The sequence below is a fragment of the Oncorhynchus kisutch genome, linkage group LG27 (genome assembly GCF_002021735.2).
Source record: "Oncorhynchus kisutch isolate 150728-3 linkage group LG27, Okis_V2, whole genome shotgun sequence".
NCBI lineage: Eukaryota > Metazoa > Chordata > Actinopteri > Salmoniformes > Salmonidae > Oncorhynchus > Oncorhynchus kisutch.
In genome coordinates, this window is record NC_034200.2 from 20,629,335 (window position 1) to 20,651,140 (window position 21,806).

The 21,806-nt window shown below is 39.7% G+C and overlaps 1 protein-coding gene and 1 non-coding gene across 4 annotated transcripts; both read left to right on the forward strand.

Moving 5' to 3' along the window:
- The first annotated feature begins 4,138 nt into the window (after positions 1 to 4,138).
- Positions 4,139 to 21,143, forward strand: LOC109872084 (junctophilin-1-like). Of its 3 annotated transcripts, none has more exons than XR_004205841.1 (6): positions 4,139 to 4,797; positions 8,578 to 9,340; positions 13,010 to 13,128; positions 16,459 to 17,247; positions 17,340 to 17,436; positions 17,618 to 21,143. XR_004205841.1 is itself a non-coding variant. In XM_020463186.2 (6 exons), exons 1-5 carry the CDS (start codon positions 4,419 to 4,421, stop codon positions 17,418 to 17,420), a joined length of 2,037 nt encoding a protein of 678 aa, XP_020318775.1. In that variant the 5' UTR covers positions 4,140 to 4,418; the 3' UTR covers positions 17,421 to 17,436; positions 17,618 to 21,143. The 3 variants fall into 3 exon arrangements, 2 of the variants coding, with proteins under 2 accessions (XP_020318775.1, XP_031662979.1); XM_020463186.2 differs by having other exon boundaries at positions 4,140 to 4,797; positions 16,459 to 17,153; XM_031807119.1 differs by having other exon boundaries at positions 4,140 to 4,797; positions 16,459 to 17,153; positions 20,084 to 21,143.
- Positions 14,780 to 14,832, forward strand: LOC116357845 (U7 small nuclear RNA). The gene has a single exon (XR_004205888.1). It is a non-coding gene; the product is annotated as a U7 small nuclear RNA (small nuclear RNA).
- Positions 21,144 to 21,806: the final 663 nt, after the last annotated feature.

Consider the following 21,806-nt stretch of genomic DNA (forward strand, 5'->3'; position numbering starts at 1 on the left):
CATGAAACAACCCGTCGAAAATACACAGGACTAAAACTGTCCGGAAAATAGAGATCACACTGATACACCAACACCAATAAACAGAGAACAAAAGGAAAGGTAATTGATGGCAGCTAATAGGACGGCGACGATGACTGCCAAGCGCCACGAACAGGAAGAGGCACCATCTTCGGCGGGATTCGTGACAGCCACCCTATGAGACTCCCAATCACATCCAGATGTGATGCAGCCTGGATTTGAACCAGGGACACCACTTGTGCTAAGATGCGGTGCCTTAGACTGCTGCACCACACAGGAGTCCCAAATATATAAACTGTGTATGCGACCAATAAACTTTGATTTGAATTGTCAAACAGCCTATACTACAGATGACACTCTTTATGCTGATATAAGGAGTTCATTTCTATACGTTCTTAGACCATTAATCCAACCATAAAGATAATAATGACATGGTTCCGCCAAGCTCATATCAGTTACACAGAGTTTGTCACCGTAACGGCTGTCTTGGGTGGAAGAAGGAGAGGACCAAAACGCAGCGTGGCTAGTGTTCATCTTATCTAATAAATCAAAACTGAACACTGAATAACAACAAAGAAACAACCAAAACAGTTATGTCTAGTGCAGACACACAAAGACTGAAAATAACCACCCACAAAACACAAAGGAAAACAGGCTACCTAAATGTGGTTCTCAATCAGGGACAACGATAGACAGCTGCCTCTGATTGAGAACCATATCAGGCCTAACACAGAAATAGAAAATATAGAAAAACAAACATAGACTGCCCACCCCAACTCACGCCCTGACCATACTAAATAAAGACAAAACAAAGGAATAAAGGTCAGAACGTGACAGTCACTTTCTCATAATCGCTCAGCTGGTGTTATTTTTGGCGAGCATGTCTTTACCTCCTGATGTAGAGACCTGCACTCTGTACTAAGGTCAGTAGGGGTCTGAAGACCATACAAAGTAGTCTGAATTCAAATCTAGTGATGAAACTAAAGCCAACACCACTGAAGAAAGTGAAAACAGTTTGTTTTGCTAAATGGACACCACAGTAAATGTTTTGATAATTCAATCAATTTGTATGTATATTACTAGAGTATTCTTTGTGATATTTTACACAGAATATTATATAAAATATTGTTGTAATGGACAATACTGATTGGATCTGTAAAGCTTGTGTCTCAATGCAATTTCACATGTTACAGTTGAAGTCGGAATTTGCATACACCTTGGCAAAGTACATTTAAACTCAGTTTTTCACAATTCCTGACATTTGATCCTAGTACAAATTCCCTGTCTTAGGTCAGTTAGGATCACCACTTTATTTTAAGAATGTGAAATGTCAGAATAATAGTAGAGAGAATGATTTATTTCAGCTTTTATTTCTTTCATCACATTCGGAGTGGGTCAGAAGTGTACACACACTCAATTAGTATTTGGTACCATTGCCGTTAAATTGTTTAACTTGGGTCACTAGTTTCGGGTAGCCTTCCACAAGCTTCCCACAATAAGTTGGGTGAATTTTGTCCCATTCCTCCTGACAGAGCTGGTGTAACTGAGTCAGGTTTGTAGGCCTGCTGTAACGGCTGTCTGTGGTGGAAGAATGTGAGGACCAATGTGCAGCGTGGTAAGTGTTCATATTCTTTAATAGAACTCAGAACACTAAAATACAAAACCAACAAGAGAACAAAATGAAACCGAAACAGTTCTGTCTGGTACAGATAAGAAACAGAAAATAATCACTCACACCACACAGGTGGGAAAAGGCTACCTAAGTATGATTCTCAATCAGAGACAACTAATGACACCTGCCTCTGATTGAGGACCATACCAGGCCAAACACAAAAACACCACATAGAAAAAGGAACATAGACAACCCACCCAACTCACGCCCTTACCATACTAAAACAAAGACATAACAAAAGAACTAAGGTCAGAACGTGACACCTCCTTGCTCGCACACACTTTTTCAGTTCTGCCCACACATTTTCTATAGGATTGAGGGCAGGGCTTTGTGATGGCCACTCCAATACCTTGACTTTGTTGTCCTCTAGCCATTTTGCTGCAACTTTGGAAGTATGCTTGGGGTCATTGTTCATTTGGAAAACCAATTTGCGATAACTTCCTGACTGATGTCTTGAGATGTTGCTTCAATATAGCCACATAATTTTCCATCTTCATGATGCCATCTATTCTGTGAAGTGCTCCAGTCCCTCTTGCAGCAAAGCACCCCCACAACATGAGCTTACCACCCCCGTGCTTCACCGTTGAGAAGGTGTTCTATGGCTTGCAAGCCTCCCCATTTTCCTCCAAACACAATGATGGTCATTATGGCCAAACTGTTCCATTTTTGTTTCATCAGACCAGAGGACATTTCTCCAAAAAGTACGATCTTTGTCCCCATGTGCTGTTGCAAACTGTAGTCTGGCTTTTTTATGGAGGTTTTGGAGCAGTGGCTTCTTCCTTGCTGAGCGGCCTTTCATGTTATGTCGATATAGGACTCGTTTTACTGTGGATGTAGATACTTTGGTACCTGTTTCCTCCAGCATCTTCACGAGGTCCTTTGCTGTTGTTCTGGGATTGATTTGCACTTTCGTACCAAAGTACGTTCATCTCTAAGAGACAGAACGCATTACCTTCCTGAGCGGTATTGCGGCTGCATGGTCCCATGGTGTTTATACTTGCATACTATTGTTTGTACAGATGAACGTGGTACCTTCAGGTGTTGTGAAATTGCTCCCAAGGATGAACCAGACTTGTGGATTTCTACAATTATTTCTCTGAGGTCTTGGCTGATTTATTTTATTTTCCCATGATGTCAAGCGAAGAGGCACTGAGTTTGAAGGTAGGCCTTGAAATACATCCACAGCTACATATCCAACTGACTCAAATTATGTAAATTTGCCTATCAGAAGCTTCTAAAGCCATGACATCATTTTCTGGAATTCTCCAAGCTGTTTAAAGGCACAGTCAACTTAGTGTATGTAAACTTCTGATCCAGTGGAATTGTGATACAGTGAATTAGAAGTGAAATAATCTGTCTGTAAACAATTGTTGGAAAAATGACTTGTGTCATGCACAAAGTAGATGTCCTAACCGACTTGCCAAAAACTTTGTGGAGTGGTTGTAAAACGAGTTTTAATGACTCCAACCTAAGTGTATGTAAACTTCCGACTTCAACTGTATATATTGTAGACTGTGGCATGGGAAAAAAGGGGATATGGTTGACATGCAAAGGGAAATATAAGGGTTTGGTTGAGGTTAGGGTTAACCTGTCAATGGGATGCTGGTAAGAAAAGTCCCCTTAATCTCTACCCAGTGGCATACGTATGGTCCAATTTGTATTTTCTAATGAAAATCTACTGTGTTTGCAATGCAGATGAACGATGTGCACACTGACACCCAGTGGTAAGATCTAGAGGCTGCCTGTTGCCATGTCCTGTAGTTTCTAGGCTACAATCTCCTTCAAACATTTTAGCAGGTATTGTAACCTATTAATAGTGTATTTGAGATTTTTTTTTAAAATAACTTAGTCTATGTCTTCTTCTGACCCAGAAACATTAGTCCAACACCCATGTATAATGCTGCAGGATATTAGCAGTGCTCAGTAGATGTCCCTGTTCTCTTGAAATCATAATACACAAATAACAACAGTACATGACTTTCATCTCTGTGCTGATAAAAGTCCTAGCTTTTAATTTATGTTTGCCACCAACACAACTGGCCAGTTCAACATCATTATCTGACTGTTGAGATTAATATAATTGTATTGTCATCTATTAATCGTCAATGAACACGGATTCCACACCCCAAACTGAATGATTATGAGTCTAACCAGTAACCACAGAACTAGAATGAGTGATTCTATTTCTATGGGTTTAACATTCTGATAGAGTTTACACACAGAAAACCTTATGCTATTTTTGATTAGCCTACCTACAGATACCAATACTATAAGCAATAGGGACATATCAAGCAGGGTTATAATTATAATCGATTTAACTTTGAAACCAATATATTACATCATGTCATGGCATTTTCATGTCATTACCCCCCCCCCCCCCCCCTTCCCCCCAACCACTCTATCTCTCTCTTTCTCTCTCTCTCGCTCTCTCTCTATCTCTCTGCTGTGAGAGAGGGAGGAGATATCATCATAAAATAAACCAGGAGCGATTCTGGCAGCGGTAGTGGCGCTCTCACTCTTCTTCCCACGTACCGCTTTAGCAGACCACCACAAATCCACACAGTGACAATAATTAATCTCTGCTTGCAACCACAACGCCACACCACACTATCTACCGGACTCTCGCTTCAGTGTTGCTACTTTTCGTTTAAAATACGCTCAGGATTAGCGAGGGACAGCACAATATCCGGGGGCTACCACGACTCGTTCTTCTCCCCTCATAATCTGAATGACGGGCGGACGGTTCGATTTTGACGATGGTGGCACATATTGCGGTGGCTGGGAGGATGGAAAAGCCCATGGGCATGGCGTCTGTACCGGGCCCAAGGGCCAAGGAGAATACTCCGGGTCCTGGAACAATGGTTTTGAGGTAGTGGGGGTGTACACCTGGCCCAGTGGAAACGTGTATCAGGGTTACTGGGCACAGGGGAAACGACACGGATTCGGTGTGGAATCGAAGGGAAAATGGATTTATCGTGGTGAATGGACTCATGGATTTAAAGGTCGATACGGGGTCCGGCAAAGTCTCCACACGCCTGCTAGATACGATGGGACATGGAGTAACGGTCTGCAAGATGGATATGGAGTTGAAACGTATGGTGATGGAGGTAAGCGTGTCAGTAACAGTTTGTGGTTAGTAGGCTACATGTAAGGCAGTCTCACTTGTTACAGTGTAGCAGGGGGCACATGTTTCCACAAGTGTTTCGTTGTATATTTATAGTACAGTTGTAGTATAAGAGTTAACTATTTCCATTAATTGCAAACGATTAGAGTAGAGAAGCCTGCCTGAACTATAGCCAGTGCCACACCACTGAACTCTATTGATATAGGACTGTACTGTTCAGTCAGCGCTGAGCTCTTCCATAACCTAACGTTGAAGGCATACTCCCATAGAGGTCATGGCTAAAAATAAAAATATCACTCAGACACACTTGAAAATCAAAGTGCTTTTTACCCAGGACAGATCTATAGACAACTATTGATCACAGATCTATAGACAACTATTGATCTTTGTTCATTTGTTGCAGTATGGAATTTAGCGTACAGTAGTTTCTATATAAAGTCGTTTTAGAGTTGTTGCTTTCAAAGATTGTGTTGTAGGCGCAGGTGGTCATGAAGTTGTAATGTCAGGCAACCTGGTCTCGGAGCATTTCATATTATTCTGTACTTAAAATCCGAGACACCCCATTTCGTTGATATGTTACGAATGACAATTTGTATTAAATGTTTTGATTTGCAAAACATACAATATGTTACGAATTTGCTAAATTCCTTATATGTTATAAATTTGCTAGATGTATATGTCACGAATTCAAGCTCGGTGGCTAACGTTAGCTAGCTGGCTAACTCTAGTTAGGCTAGGGGTTAGGGTTAAGGTTAGGACTTAGGTTATAGGGTTAGGGTACGATTAGCTAAACGGGTTAAGGTTAGGGGAAGGATTAGCTATATGCTAAGTAGTTGCAAAGTAACTCAAAAGTAGTAAGTAGTTAAAAAGTTGCTAATTATCAAAAATTGTCCGTGATGAGATTTGAACTTGTTCACATTATACAGCCACCCATCCACCCCAAACAACCAATCACCCTACTAAGTAACCATACCAAATGTACATTATCATAGTAATTTGACTGTGTTCTGAATTTACATTTACTATGTTAAGGCTAGTCTTTGAGACTAGGCTTTGCCAGGACACACAAGCATAGTCATACACACACAGTTGCATGTAACTTGTAGGTTATATCTATTCCAGAGAGAGAAATCTACTTTTTGCTGATTCATAGCATCGATTGATAGAGTTTTATTTATTGATTACAGGTGAAAGCAATAATGGATTGTAGGAAAGTCAATAGACATTAGTCGATAATTAAACACACCACAATATCTTACTTCATGCAGTGTGATAGTCAATAGATACAATAGATACAGCATAATACACAAATAACAACATAATAATTAGATTTGCAGAAGATAAAGTGAGCATTGTCTGAGGGCCAGATCCAACAAAACCTGAGCAAACGGTATTAGCCAGTTCCCCCTGAGCAAGCATGGCTTCGAGTGCTTTCTTTTGTGCTTGGAGTCGTCTAGTACTCTCATATCACTCACTGGTTCAATTTATAAAGCAAAAAAACACAGTGTGTGAACCTGAAAATCTGAAGCAGTGAAAGGTTTGCTTGACGATTCAAACTGAATTATTTAGCTGCTTTATCCTTTGCTACATGCTGTACTTCATTGCGGAGAAAACTAACGTTTGTGGGCGTGGCATAGCGTTTGGCAGGAGCAAGAAGTTAAGGCAGGCAGGCAGGCAGGTAGGTAGGCAGGTAAAAAGTAGTCATAATGGGATCAGTCCGTTTAGGAATCAGTGGGACAGTGACACTCAACAAAATATAAATACTAGTCACTGACATGAAGCCTTTCAAAAGTGCCCTAATCTATCCTCCTAATGTGTTAAGATTGATTTTGTTCAGTAACTTATTTGTATTTAGGCTGATTTATTTCACATAGTAAGACAGATGGAGTTATGTTTGGCTTGACAGACAAACTTCCCAATGTCTCAAGTTACTTACCTTTTTAAAATAGCACATTCTTCTCTTTGGAAGCAATAATGATGGACAGTGGCATATCGCCTTGAGTGCACACCAGAAAGCAGTATGTATTTAGAATTGTAGACCCCCTGTAGCTGCTCAAATGGTGGGAAGGCGTGTGATGTGTGGTTTCTTGGCATTTTGCGCTTCCCCCTTCAAACAAATATCTGAATGACAAAAACACAGTTGGAGTGTCAACTGAAGTTGTGATGATGTAAGGTCAGTCAGTGTTACTGTGGGGTTCAACATTACTGTTAAGAGTGTGGCAGGATTAACTTCCACCTTTTCGTTGTATGAAATTAGTGACTTTTGCCAAACTGCAGGCTTTCCAATGGATCTTGTGTGCAGGAGCATAAGGAAAGCCAAATTAACCTCAATGCCCTATGCACTTGTGGAGATCTGAGAGGATTTGAAAGGTGTAAGCAATATCATAATAGCTCTAACTTTCCCTCTGATAGGCTAGGTGGAAGTTTCACTATATTGCTTATACCAATCAAAGTGTATCAGATCTCCACAAGTGCATAGGGCATAGGGTCTAGTGGTTAATTTGGGATTGGGCCGTATAATGAGTGGCCATAGCCTAAAGTTCCCAGGCCCTCCTTCATGCCACAGCCTGTTTCAGGACAGGTTGTTACTGGGTGGGAGCTCATCTTTGAAAAGTAGGCTAACAGATTTGGACCACTGCACTTGTTGTAACCTCACTAGGCCCTATCTAATCATAGATAAGGATACTCCATAGTAATGCCTTCATCCTTGCCAGGGCCGGCTTCAGGCATAAGCAGTCGCTTTGGGCCTCCGGCCGCTAGGGGGCCCACATCCACAAAAATGAAATATGTCCCCCTTGATTTTGTTAGTCATTCTCACTCAGATATCATATTAACATGCCATAACCCACTGGGCAAAAACAGTTTGAACCAATGTTACTTCCACATCATTTCAACCCCCCAAAATCTATGTGATGACGTTGAAACAATGTGGGAAACTGATTGTATTTGCAAAAAGTCATCAACATAAGGCCATATCATATTTTTTTCACCTAACTTTTACCCTAAATCCAATGACATGGCGACATTTGTTGTTGATTACACATTGAAGTCACATTAGTTGACAACTCAACAAATGTAAATAAAAACTAGACGTTGAACGTTGATGTCATGTCAAATGTATAAAATTGCATGAAATTAGCTTTAAAATGGCAAAATCGTAATTCCCAAACAAACCTCGCTTAGGGCCCCCAAAAGGCTAGGGCCGGCCCTGATCCTTGCCAACTTTCAAAAGCCTAAACAAACATTGGAGCACATGTCTTTACAATGACAAGAGAAGGCCTCTAACTTTAATTATGTACCAGTGGTAGCCTATGCTTTTCGACTATGTCTACTGCCATAAAGACTGCCTGGTTTGGCATAACGCCAAGAGTATATGAATAGCAAATGATGAAGTGATAGTAAATCACGATATAAACAAATACTGAAATATGAATCTCGTCATGGACGTGGTATCTTGAATGTGGTTAGAAATACATACAGGTCTGTCTGACATCAGAATCACAGTACCTGGTTGAGATTAGGTATTGTATATGATTTCAACCCATTCAATGAAAAGTTTCCAATATAATAAGGATATAATGTACTTTTAAAGATGTTTCCACTTCAATTGCTTGAATTGAGATTGGGCTAGTGTAAAGAGATTCTAATCAACTGTAATATTCTAATTTTGTACCCCAATGGTTATTTTGTCATCGTGACAAAAATGTGTGTTCAGGATTTTCTTAACCTTTGTATTAATTTTTGCAATTTCTTGTCCTAACAGGTACGTACCAGGGGCAGTGGACAGGAGGAATGCGACACGGATATGGTGTGCGGCAAAGTGTACCTTACGGGATGGCTACGGTTATTCGCTCACCTCTTCGAACCTCGCTGGCCTCGCTCCGCAGCGAACAGAGCAACGGCACCGTCCTCCATGCCAACCTCGACCTGTCAGACAGCCTTGCCGGCACCAGAGGAGGCTTTGTTCTCAACTTCCACAGCGAAGGCGAAGGTGAGAAGAAAAAAGGCTTGTTCCGAAGAGGGTCCCTGTTCGGCAGCCTCAGAAACCTCAGAAAGTCTGACTCCAGGTCGTCCATATCAAGCAAGCGCAGCTCCGCCCGCAGCGATGCCGCCAGCTCCATCAGCCGAATCAGCTCCAGTGATGCCAATTCCACCATCAGCTTCGGAGATGGAGTTGATGAGTACATGCCCCTGGAGGACAATGTAGATGCCACCACCACTGAGTCCTACATGGGGGAGTGGAAGAACGACAAGCGGAACGGCTTTGGTGTCAGCGAGCGCACCAACGGGATGAAGTATGAGGGAGAATGGATGAACAATAAACGCCACGGCTACGGATGCACAATGTTCCCAGATGGCACCAAAGAAGAGGGGAAATATAAAAACAATGTGTTGGCGCGAGGCATCAAAAAACAGCTCATTCCTCTCAAAAACACCAAAACTAAACAGAAAGTGGATCGGGCTGTAGAAGGAGCCATACGGGCAGCAGCTATTGCCAAAACAAAAGTAGAAATAGCCACTTCAAGGTAATCATTTTCTCAATCGGCATGCATGTGTCTGAAATGACACCCTATTTCCTATGCAGTGGACTACTTTTGACCAGAGCTTTAAGGGCCCTGTTCAAAAGTAGTGCACTATTTTCGGAATAGGGTGCCATTTCGGACGCAGGCCATGTTGTGGTGGTGGTGTTGGTGGTGATGGAACCTACTGCTACGTGGGCTTCCAGTTCAGGTCTGCTGATTGGGTTAGGTTGAATGGCTGACAGGTTGGGATTCTCAACTAGGGTCAGGTTTTTATTGGTGTCACCTTATCCTACCTCTCTCCAACATTCTCCAACTTTCTCCAACGCTCTCTCCATCTTTCACTTTCTCACACACACACACACACACACACACACACACACACACACACACACACACACACACACACACACACACACACACACACACACACACACACACACACACACACACACACACACACAGTAAAACATGTTTTGCACATACATGTGGCACACGTAACACATGGTACAGACTTAAAGTTCAGATGATGAACTTCAGTACATTGTAAATTCAGACAGTGGCCCAATGACACAATGGACCAATTTGATACACACTGTAGTGATCCAAATAGTGAGGATCAAATCAAGACAAATCATTGTACAACCATATTGTTCACATCATTGTGAGGGTGTGACCCTGTGACACATGCAATTGTGAATATTGGCAGGTGAGAGACTGTCAACAATTCCAAGAGTTCTATAAAGAATTAGGTTATTAATCAGTGTTCATAGTTGATTGAGCCACATGCTCTTGTTTAAACATATTCAAGACATAAATCTCAGAGATAGCTCAGTCTTAAAAAAGATCTCTCAGACCAGAATACCGAGTGTGTATTATAAGCATGGAAATCTAGCTCGTCTGAAATACATTTGATTGCGATCAGGTGGAACACCGAAACCATACACAGCTGCTTGTTGAACGAAGTCGAGCTCTTTGCTGGAAAACTACATAGAAAATATTGTTCTCCTCGTCTTAGGCCTACATTCTGTGCCTACTGCCTTTTCAAAAGCAAGGGGTGACAATGAGTAATTTGCCAGGGCATGGAATAGCAAGGAGAAAGCTGTTGAACTTTTGAGGTGGTAGTTCTCTTAGACACCCACATCAACTTGAGCCAGCCAAGTAATATCTCTGGTTCATGTTAGAACATGTGAGATGGCTAATATGAAATACAAAGCCATGGTCTATGAAGTCCTTATGACATGGGTTGGACTTGGAATTATTCCAAATAAAGTTAAAGTTGAATCAGAAAAAAAGACTCGAGAGAAAAAATTGCAACCATATTGTTAGTAGCCTATCACTTCTTTCAACGCTTCAATAAACAATAATATTCATTAAACTGGGCTATTGTCCTTTGAATGCAATGCACAGAGATATACTACCATGTGAAACACCCACCCCCTATCTGTTTACAGTATCAAAATAGTCACTTCATTGCCATATCATGCCCACCCATCCCCCTTTCCTTGTAATCTTCTTGAATGAGAAACCATAATTAGCATGTTCTTTATCCTGATTTTCTGGCATCTGTATACATTTTAATGAGGGCTCTCATATCTAGGCTCACCATCACAGCAACTCCTCCTGTCATGAAATAGAAATATGTCCCTGCAGCGGCAGAATGTCTAAAATGAAGGCCTCTGCCTTTGAAGACTGTTGTGTGGCTGAGTTGATAAGTGTGGTAAGAGCTTTGGAACGTGCGGACCGGGTTCGGCTTGCGTCACTTTTCCCGTCATCTGGGTGGAAGCCCAGGGGAGCGAATGAGAGAGGGAGGGGGAGAGAGAGAGAAAGAGGGAGAGACGAAGGAGAGCAAGCAGTTCCTAGACCAGACCGCACTGTGTGTGCTAGCTCTGCTCTCCTCACATGTAAAGCCATCAGCCTCTAGTGTGTCAGTCAGCACTGAGCTCTGACTAAATAAGGCAAGGCAGGACTTGGCTTATCAACACCTGACAAGAATACAGCCTAGCAGCAGCAGCTGAGCTGATACTGTAGCCCTTCTCTGTCCCGCCATCCACTATCATCTGGTGGATGACTCAGTCAGTCTATCTGGCTGGGAATAGGTGTTGGGTAGGTGGTTTATTGCTCATCTTCCCTCCGAGCTCTCCTAGACTTGCTAACAAGCTCCCATTTAAGCTTCTTAAACTTGGTTCAAGTCGCCTTTTTCAAATGTGCCCTCGCTCTGTCTCTTTTCTCCCCGAGCCATGTGATTTGGTGTAGCCTATGGCCCCAGGTTTGAAAGCTTTCAGGAAGCCTACATGAAATTGTATGATGATATAAGTGTAACTTGTTGTACTCCTCATTGTACAGTACTGTAGCTATGTGAGCCTATGGGCGGGTTAGTGCACGATGATTCAATCAAATATTTGTCAAATCCTCCTGTACTCCTCTATAACAGATTAATGGCATGATTCATTCAACAGCACATCTGCACTATATGCATATGGAGTTCACATGGTTCTCAGTGATTCACTGACTGCGAAACTGTCAGATGTCTACATGAGGCAAAGCCAATTGCACATAATGAAGACTTTCCTCAATGCACAATGTAAGCTTCTGTAGTCATGTGCCCCCTAAAGTTGTTAAAATGCAACTGCATAGTCAGTCGTTGAAAAAAAGAGAACGTCCACACTTCAAATTAAGGTTGAAAGAGCATACATTTGTATTCAATTGCAGACAAAGACCACATGTTTTGCCCTTGTCAGCTTAATCGGTTTCAAACACTCCTTTTTATCCACCTTCATTTGAAAAGTTAAGGCTTTCTTAAAGTTTTTGAAAGGATACATTCATTTCAAGAGACACCATGTAAATCCTCCTGTACTCCTCTGTATTCAGAGGCCCTGAATGACACTCATACAGACAGTTGTAAAACCAACTACCTCTTATTGAACTGTTTATAAAGAAACACTATTGAATTAATCTTGTACCATTGAAATAATGTACATCTTGATAAGTATAAAGAAGTATATCATGGTATTCTTTATGTTAATGCATGTAAATAGTTTGTTTTGAAAACAATTTTACTTGAGCGAAAGGAAGTAAATGCAACACAAATATCTAACTTGAAAAAAAGTTGAATCAGAAATGACAAAAATGATGGTTGTGATGAATGACACTGCCTTCTATTGAATATCACACAGTGGATATGCATGTCAAGCCATTTAATGTTTGCAACATGCATTTTACTGCTAAGAGCATGAAACTGCACGATAACCATACTATTTTATTATTTAATTCTCTACTTCTAATATTATTTAATGTTGGAAAAACCTTTGGCTCCAACAATATTTATTGGCAACACTGTAGCACCACTGAGCTCTCCAGTCTCAACCCTATAAGACACTAAAGACAGTGTATATCTGGAAGGCCCAGAGCCATGTAGTGCTTCACCCTCCCAGACCTGGCTTCAAGTAGTATTAGATCTATTTTGTATAATTTAGCTGTGTCTTATTGGGCTTGTCTGGAGAAATAAAAACCAATGGAACAGTCCCAAAAGTATAAACTCTGTCGCTCTTGGACTCTCAATCAACATGCTCAAAGAAATGCTAAAAGTATTTAAAAGTAAACCAATTGTATTTGAACCCAGGTATGTACCCTTCCAAGTCTAACCGGCTATAATTCTGCTTTGCCTTCATCCAGAACGGCTCACGCCAGGACTAAAGGTGATGCTGCTGACCAGGCCGGTCAGTCTGCCAGTCAGGACTCAGACATCGCCAGGGCAGTGGCAAGGGAACTGTCTCCCAACTTCCATCAGCCAGGTAAACCAACGTACCCAACCTACCCAACCAGACCCCAGCATCTATTTATCTCACAGCCCCTTGTTATAATCGCCTTTGTCCAATGCCTTTTGTGTCTGGGTTGTGTGTTTTTCTTTATTTTCCGTCTGGGGCAGATGCATATGCAAATGTACCAAATGTAAATGAAAATCTGTTTAGGGAGGAATAAATTAGCATAATTTACCTTGGGGTCTTTTTCATCCTCAGAAAAATACAAGGTCAGTGTTTTTTGGGATAACAAGTGTCACATATTTATGAGTACAATATTTTATATTACAGTGATGTAATATGTTTCTGCAGCATCGATGTACAGTCAGGTCCATAATTATTGTCCCCCTTAAGCAAAAAAGACTAAAAAAGACTGTATAAAATAAATAAATAATAAAATAATACTGAACTATGAAGTACTGTATAAGAAAAAGGGAAATTATATGATTTATACTCATACAATTACTCAGAGAAAGAGATTTTGTTTCTAAGGTAATTTATTTAAGTCTACAAAAGATAGGGTTAACAATGATTGGCACCTCTGTTTTCAATACTTGAACCCCATTGAAACCCTGTGGTTTGAATTGAAGAGGGCAGTTCATAAGAGCAGATGAAGGATATCAAGGATCTGGAAAGACTCTCTATGGAAGAATGGTCTAAGATCCCTTCCAATGTCTTCTCCAATCTCATAAAACATTTAAGAAAAAGTCTCAGTGTAGCTATCCTCACAAGGGGAGGGTATTGAAAACAGGGATGCCAATCATTTTGACCCCTATCTTTTAAAGATTTTCTAAAATTACTTGTTAAACTAAATCTATTTCTCTGAGCAATTGTAAAATAAAATAATATGATTTCTAAATGTTCATATTCATCAAGGGTGCCAATAATTTTGGATCTGGCTGAATGTCTACATTGTACGGCACAGCATATTCTTATACAACAAAACCCCCCAAAAATTCAGCTTTTGTCAGCCTGCTTAGTTTTGTAAGAGGGTGGTTCTTCAGTGTGATCAGAGACTGTAGTGTTCGTGTTACGGTCTCATGCATGTTTAACTCCTGTATGCATATAGGTTTGTGATCTTATGTCATCGCTGGGCATTCCTCTTTTTACCACATGGTCTTGCTCAGGTCTGGACCATATAGGCTCTTTAAACCTTATACACTTGACCTGACACCAGGATAGTGTATATCACCGACTATTAATAATCATGTTCCATAGCCAGCCAGCTTGCAAGCTCACAGTTTACTATAGCATACTACAATACTTACTATTGAATTATGTAGTAAACTGTACTATACTGTTGAATACTATACTACACACTGTAGTATCCCTCGATCATGTGTAATATTTAGTATAGAATTTTGTAGTATACTGTAGAATACAATAGTAAATACTACAGTATTATCCCCGTCAGAAAAACTGTAGTAAATACTAAAGAAATATCAGCAAAATCACTACACTGTTTTTTTTACTGTAGTAAATAGTACAGTATTTCCTTGGCATATACGCTGCCCTTTCCCCTTCCCCATATTCCAATTTGTGCCACCCATAAGTGAGAAACTTACATGCCACATATACACCACATGTTGTGTTCCCTATGGTTATAGAAAACTCTCCTTTCAGACTCCAGTCCTACCTACCTACAAAATGTGCTCCTTTAGTATTTCTCCAGTAGGTTTCCTCAAGGAGAAAGCCCCCCACTTCTATGTCGAAGATGATCAAACAAAAACACTTTAGTAAATACAGTAATGTCCCCCAAAACACTACAGTAAATACTAAAGTATACTACAGTCCGCAAGAACACTACACTAAACACTACAGTCCACAAAAACAGAAGAGTAAAAACTACAGTATATTACAGTCCGCAAAAACACTACAGAAATTACTATATTATATACTGCTACTTTTTTTACTACAGTATGTATACTATAGTATTCTGTAAACACTACAGTGACTACTACAGTAAAGCCAGCAAAAAACACTACAGTGAATACTATAGCATTCCTGCTATAGTATTTTTTCATGTGCGCTGTTCTCTTTTATTTCAATAATTTCTTATTACTGTTTGTTAATGCCATATAAATGTCTTATTAACAATGATTTATCTTTGTGATTTGATTGGCTTTTCATGAACAACTGCTGAGGATGTAGAGATTTAGTAAGGGATCATAGCACTTTGATGCTATTAATAGTATAATAAATATTATGAACCATGATTTCATTTGATAACACTGCTTGCGTCAGAAAGGTATCAACTTTGTTGGCTTGCGAACTCCACTTGTGTCAGCTGTGTGACAGTGTTGGCCTCACCAGTGGTCAGGAGAATGTTGAGAATCCTTCCAACCTTTAATAATAAACCAACTGGGACAGCTTTGAAACTTCATTAACCTCTGCAGGATCGGTGTCCCCCCCCGAGGGACGGTTGAGCTAACCTAGGCTAATGTGATTAGCATGAGGTTGTAAGTAACAAAAAACATTCAAAGGACATAGACATATCTGATATGGGCAGAAAGATTCAATTGTTGTTAATCTAGCTGCACTGTCCAATTTTCAGTAGCTATTACAGTGAAAGAATACAATGCTATTGTTTGAGGAGAGTGCACAATCATGAACTTGACAATGTATTAATAAACCAATTAGGCATATTTGGACAGTCTTGATACAACATTTTGAACATATATGCAATGGTTCATTGGATCTGTGTAAAACTTTGCACATACACTGCTGTCATCTAGTGGCCAAAATCTAAATTGCGCCTGGGCTGGCCTTTCCCTTGCATTTCAAAGATGATGGTACAAAAAAAAAAAAAAATGTTTTTTTTTCTTTGTCTTATCTTTTACCAGATCTAATGTGTTATATTCTCCTACATTAATTTCACATTTCCACAAACTCCAAAGTGTTTCCTTTCAAATGGTATCAAGAATATGCATATCCTTGCTTCAGGTCCTAAGCTACAGGCAGTTAGATTTGGGTATGTCATTCTAGGCGGAAATTGAAAAAAAGGGTCAGATCCTTATTAAGGAAAAATATGTTAAATCATGGATGCAGAAAAGGCATCCTAACCATGATATAACTCACAGTGAATAAATGTGAATTTATGATTTACCAAAAACAACACAAAATAATATTTAGGTGTATGTTTATATCCGTATCTGAAATTGGAATTCAGCACTAAGTGCTTGTTGAGGGGGAAAAAAACAAATTTGTGTTGATTGTGATATAAACACATGACATTAATTCAAACATTGTGATATATTAGATCACTGTTTACATGGACTTAGTATAGCTAAAGACTGTATGATAATAATGTATTCCATTTTCTAGGCCCTGATTATATAAAGCAGAGGTTCAATGAACCTATTGAACCTATTGTCCAAGAGGAGAAGAAAGAGAAGTCCTCCTCAAGTAGCCCTCATTTCTACCGTAAAGGCACAACCCCAGACCACTCTCCCACTGCGACTCCCCAGCCCTCTCCCCCACCAACACCCCCACCAGCGCCAGCCCCAGAGCCCAAGAAGAGCCTCTTCAGCAAGCTCACCCCCAAGCCAGGGAAAGAGAATAAAACCCCTTCAGCAGAGAGCCAGGCCCCGGTCATCACAAAGGCAGTCTCTAAGACATCGTTGAAACAGGAAGTAAGACAAGAAGTGCCTCCCCAACTGAAAACTTTCAAGATGGCGGAGTCGGTCCCCGTCAGCCCTGGCAATGGACAGCTGCACACTGACACTGAGTACCACGGCTACTACATGAAGGCAGACGTGAAGATCCCCCCAGATGAACCTGAGGGAGTAGAGGAGGAGCATGTTACCCCGTCCAACTTTGCCCAGATGTCACAGCCCGCAAAACCTATGGCGCAATACAGGACACCCACCCCAAAACCTGGAGCGCCAAAGTCAGCAGCCAAAGAAAGCAAACCTGAGCTAACACTTAAGAAACAAGATTCATATAAGCCAAAAAGCCTAGCAGAAACTAGGAAACAAGCCAGCTTGGAGATCACCACGGATTTCATAGAGGAAGAGTCAGTAAGTAACTCATACTGTATGATGATGAAAATGGGAAAACTGAAGCAAAGAGAAAGAAAGGTGTCATTTCAGAACAACGTATGAAACATCAAAGGTAGTCTCATATTTTCTGTGATAATGCCTAGCTAACTTTCAAATGCTGTTATTGAAATGTTCTCCTGAAGCTTTGTCTTTCCTACTTCACAGGGTCCTAACTCAATACTGGTTGCCCTTGTAATGCTGTTGAATATTGGTCTAGCAATAATTTTTATCCATTTTTTAACCTGACGGAATCTGAACTGAGGTAAGAGTCAGCTTAATAACATTTATTCAGATGTTATGAATTGTAGAGCATTGTGATGCAGTAGTTTTTTCCCATTACATTTTAAAGTGTAAATTGCAAGTTTTACATGACATTAAGATACAGATGAGCCTGAATGTGATTCAACATAACTATTAACCCTCTAACTGTTTTGACCCTTCAGTGAACTCATCAAAACTAGTGGCATAGGTCCCTAACTCTCTGCATTTGCGTCAACGGCCTTTAAAAATGGCACCGGTCAAGCACAGACACAGGCAAAGGAGGACTGTAAATAGTGTGAAACATTGGAGAAAGATGAGACCAGGACCATTCGGCCCAGACGCTGCCCAGTTTCGCTGGCGATGATTTGTGACTCGCTTTGGTTCTGTGAAAGCTGAAGCAAGCAGTCATTGGGAAAGCAACAAAAAAACAATCTGCTGATCCAAGCTGTTTACCAGTCAAGTGCGTTGCCACTTCATATGCCCTGACAGGGGGGATGTGGAGGGGGGTGGGCAGGGGGGGATATGTTCAGAGATGCACTTTTAGTTGACAGAAGCTAACAGCTGCCTTACTATTTTACCATCTGACGTTTTAGTGGGGAGATGCAGTGCACAAGGCTGCCAGAGGAATGTGTTTCGGCAGACTTTGCTGCCTTGGGAGTGCGTCTCGGTGTGTCTCAGTGTTCACTATACTTTTCACTTGGTCGATAAGAAATCATACATGTTTCGAAGTGGCACTCACCAGTCTTATTCCATTCCCCACTGCTAAAGCCGTCTAACTTCTCATGTTAGGACATGCTTGTGCATGGGGCTGTTTCAAGTGCATCTGTTTTATGTATTAGTTAGTAACTGTTAGGTTTTCATAATTGTTTTCCCTTTGTCTGTTTATCCTTAGGTATTACAAATGATTAAGATAAGATAGTATTTATTTAAGTCTAGTCCATGCATTTCTCAACTTTTTGAAGATCCTTCAAATTCAAAGGAATTTCCATAAAGCCTATGTTACACAAATCAGTTCATTTGAAAGAAATTGCAACATTTAATTCCAGTTATTGTGAGGACATATTTCTAAATAGTCCAATTTGAGAGTAATTTATATGCAATTGAAGTATCTTAGCAGTATACAGGCACAGATGTTTTTGACTAACCAGCTATTGGCTGGAGGCTGGCTACATATAACACAAACTTATAAGATGACATAGTTAACCAACACTGTGATAAAAAAGTTGACTTTATTTGAACATGTTAGTAATTTAGAGCTAAATTTGGGATATTGAATCATTTTCCGACTGATTCAATAAAACACATTTTTATCTATCTATCTATCTATCTATCTATCTATCTATCTATCTATCTATCTATCTATCTATCTATCTATCTATCTATCTATCTATCTATCTATCTATCTATCTATCTATCTATCTATCTATCTATCTATCTATCTATCTATCTATCTATCTATCTATCTATCTATCTATCTATCTATCTATCTATCTATCTATCTATCTATCTATCTATCTATCTATCTATCTATCTATCTATCTATCTATCTATCTATCCAGCCAGTGATAAAGTTTGTTAACATGGCTAGTCATTCACACAGTGTACTTTATGTATACTGACCCTACAGTATATTGCACCAAATTGGTTGCTTGTAATTTGATTGATTTTAAGGCAAAGGACTGTAGTTTTGGGTGTGGTTTGCACTTGCAGATAGATTTTGCCAGTTTTTCTTGTGCAATCAAGGATCAATGTGCAAAATTTTTTAGTCTAAAGTGTTTTGTGAAATAAAGGCATAATGGTTCATTTTCAAATGGAAGCATATGACTTTCCAATTTCATATTTTTTTCCTATTTTGTAGGAAATATGGCGTCCAACATTGATTTATTGCCACATGAATATAACATACACAGTAGATTGGCACATGAAGAGAATACATACATAAGAATAAAGTGATTTGTTTGGTTTGATTTTAATTAGAAAATATGCAGTTGCATCTTGTAGAATAATGTTGAGGAATTGTTAGATTAAAAAAAAAAACTGTGTGCACAGGTTGGTTGGTTGATGCATGTCAAATTGTTTCCTTAATAGTTTGGCGTCTTTAATTTGGCCAAGCCAACACCACAGCTAGCCTACCAACACTGGACCTCATACTTACTAACTTGCACGGTTGTGAAAGCAGCCCAATGCTCGAAACCTACTCCGCAATAACACCTTGTTATGTGTGTTGAATACATTCAGGTAGAGTAAATGGTTGGCTAAATGTCATAACATTAGCATGACGTTCCAGTTTACTTTGGATAAGACAGTAGAGAGAGAGTCATTGTCTTAAATATGTGAAAGTCTAATTACTGTATTCAATGTCATCAATATAATATTTTATTTTTGTTGTGACTAGTTAGCTAAGCATGCCTATTCGGTTTTATTTTTTGAATAATAAATATGTTCTGTTTGCTCAGTTAAAATAGAATGAAATGTATTATATTTATAAAACTGTACATTTTGGTAAACTGTTTGATAGGTGTAGGAGATGCATTTTCACTGGTTATGGTAACATTTCCATTTGCAACAATGCTGAGAGTATGGTATGAGGAGGATGTGAAGGATGCATCAGTTGGAATTCAGGGCAGTAACATTGAGATGTTTTACAGAGGTTTGGTCAGACAGACTGCCACAGAGAGAATGTGAGATTGGAAGAAGAAAGCATCAGAAGGGGAAATGGCTCCAGATATGTTTATTACTACTTTTCTGAGTGTAAAGTAATAAAGAACATTTAGAGCACAGAGTTAAAGGGCAATTCCGCCACTTTTCCACCTCATATTCATGATCTCTTGCACCATACCACCCACTGGGCACAGATGTCAAGTCAACGTCTTTTCCACGTTGGTACAATGTAATTTCATTGAAATTACATGGAAACAACGTTGATTCAACCACTGTGTGCCCAGTGGGAAGTGTCTACATATATGAAAACGGTGCATTTCTATGATCCGTGGTTAAAAAGAGGAAATACCAAAAAAAAAAATGCTTCTCTACGACATCACAGGGTAGGACTAAAAGTAAGAAAAACTGATTTTCAAAACTTGTAACGAGTTTGTAGCCAGAGGGAGGGTATTTTCTTGCTCCCAACGTCAACACAAATCTCATAGTGTTTGAAAATCACTGTTTTTAAACTGTCTTAACTTATGATGTCTTCAGGTGGAACTTTTTACTTCATATTTTTTCTACTAAATATAGAAATGTGCCGTTTCCACATCTGTAGACACTGGTATTGTGCTGGAGATAATGAAAATGAGCTTGAAAAGTGGGTGGAGTTGCCCTTTAAAGAGCACAGGCAAAGTTCAAAGTTGAAAGAACCACAATGAATGATCAATAATTTATTTTTCTTGTCTAAACTGTATTTGCACACAGCTATGTATAAGGCTATTTTCTACTAATTGTACCTGATGCTACATACATTTTTTTGGCCAAAATTCTGAGCTGTTATTACTGTTTAAAGGCAAAGGAACAGTCTATTTATGTATGATTGTATTTTTCAAAAATGTTCTAAACTATATTTTGGAAAACTGGCCTGTAAACTTTTGGAAAATGTAACTTACAATTTGATAGATATTTTTAATCAGTGATTTTAATATCAATTCAATATTTGTGAACTGCTGCCAGGCTTACAAAGAATATAACTGAATACAAAATAAACAACATTAAGCTATATTGGGCAATTTGTTTGGATATTTATGATCTTCTGACCTCAATGACTTTAATGGATTTTGGGACAGTTGTCTCTGTCCAATTTTGTGTGTGATCTTGTGTGAGTGGGGGCCAGGTTTTTTCTGTCCTTTATCAGAAGTCGGATCAGTGAAGGTAAGGAGGTTATCTGAAAAGAGACACATCAGATTTGACCACAGATCTAAAGGTGTTAATACTCAAACGACAATGATATTCCAGTCAGTTGTTGACGTTGTATGTTTTATAGTTCTCACTCCAACACCCTGACATAACACATTGAATTGTCTCTAGTTTTCACTCAAGCATACTGATGTAATACTTCAAATGATTAAACTTCTTATTAACACTGGTGGTCAGAGGAAAGGGGGAATTCCTCTTTGCTTAAATTGATTTGCCATAGCAGGAGCAGCATACTATTTAAATTAAGAGCAGTCTAACCTCCCTGAGTGTGAAAATTGGCCCTTGTCTGATGGATTTCTGCAGTTATCCTGAGACTAAAATAGTGTACAACAGCTGCTGCTGGTAGAGTGTCACATTTGAAAGCCCTAGAAGAGGTTGTGGATTTCGTTCTGTATGTACTCTGCTCACATCGCAGTGTGTATGAGTGAATGGAAGGACTGACAAACTGATTTTTTCCCATTATATTTG

Bases quoted from the DNA above. Each gene is read 5' to 3' on its own strand.
- LOC109872084 (XM_020463186.2), top strand. From the start codon at position 4,419: ATGACGGGCGGACGGTTCGATTTTGACGATGGTGGCACATATTGCGGT. The intron at 9,341-13,009 runs GTAATCATTTTC...GCCTTCATCCAG, and splicing joins GTAGAAATAGCCACTTCAAG to AACGGCTCACGCCAGGACTA. The intron at 17,154-17,339 runs GTAAGTAACTCA...CCTACTTCACAG, and splicing joins ATTTCATAGAGGAAGAGTCA to GGTCCTAACTCAATACTGGT.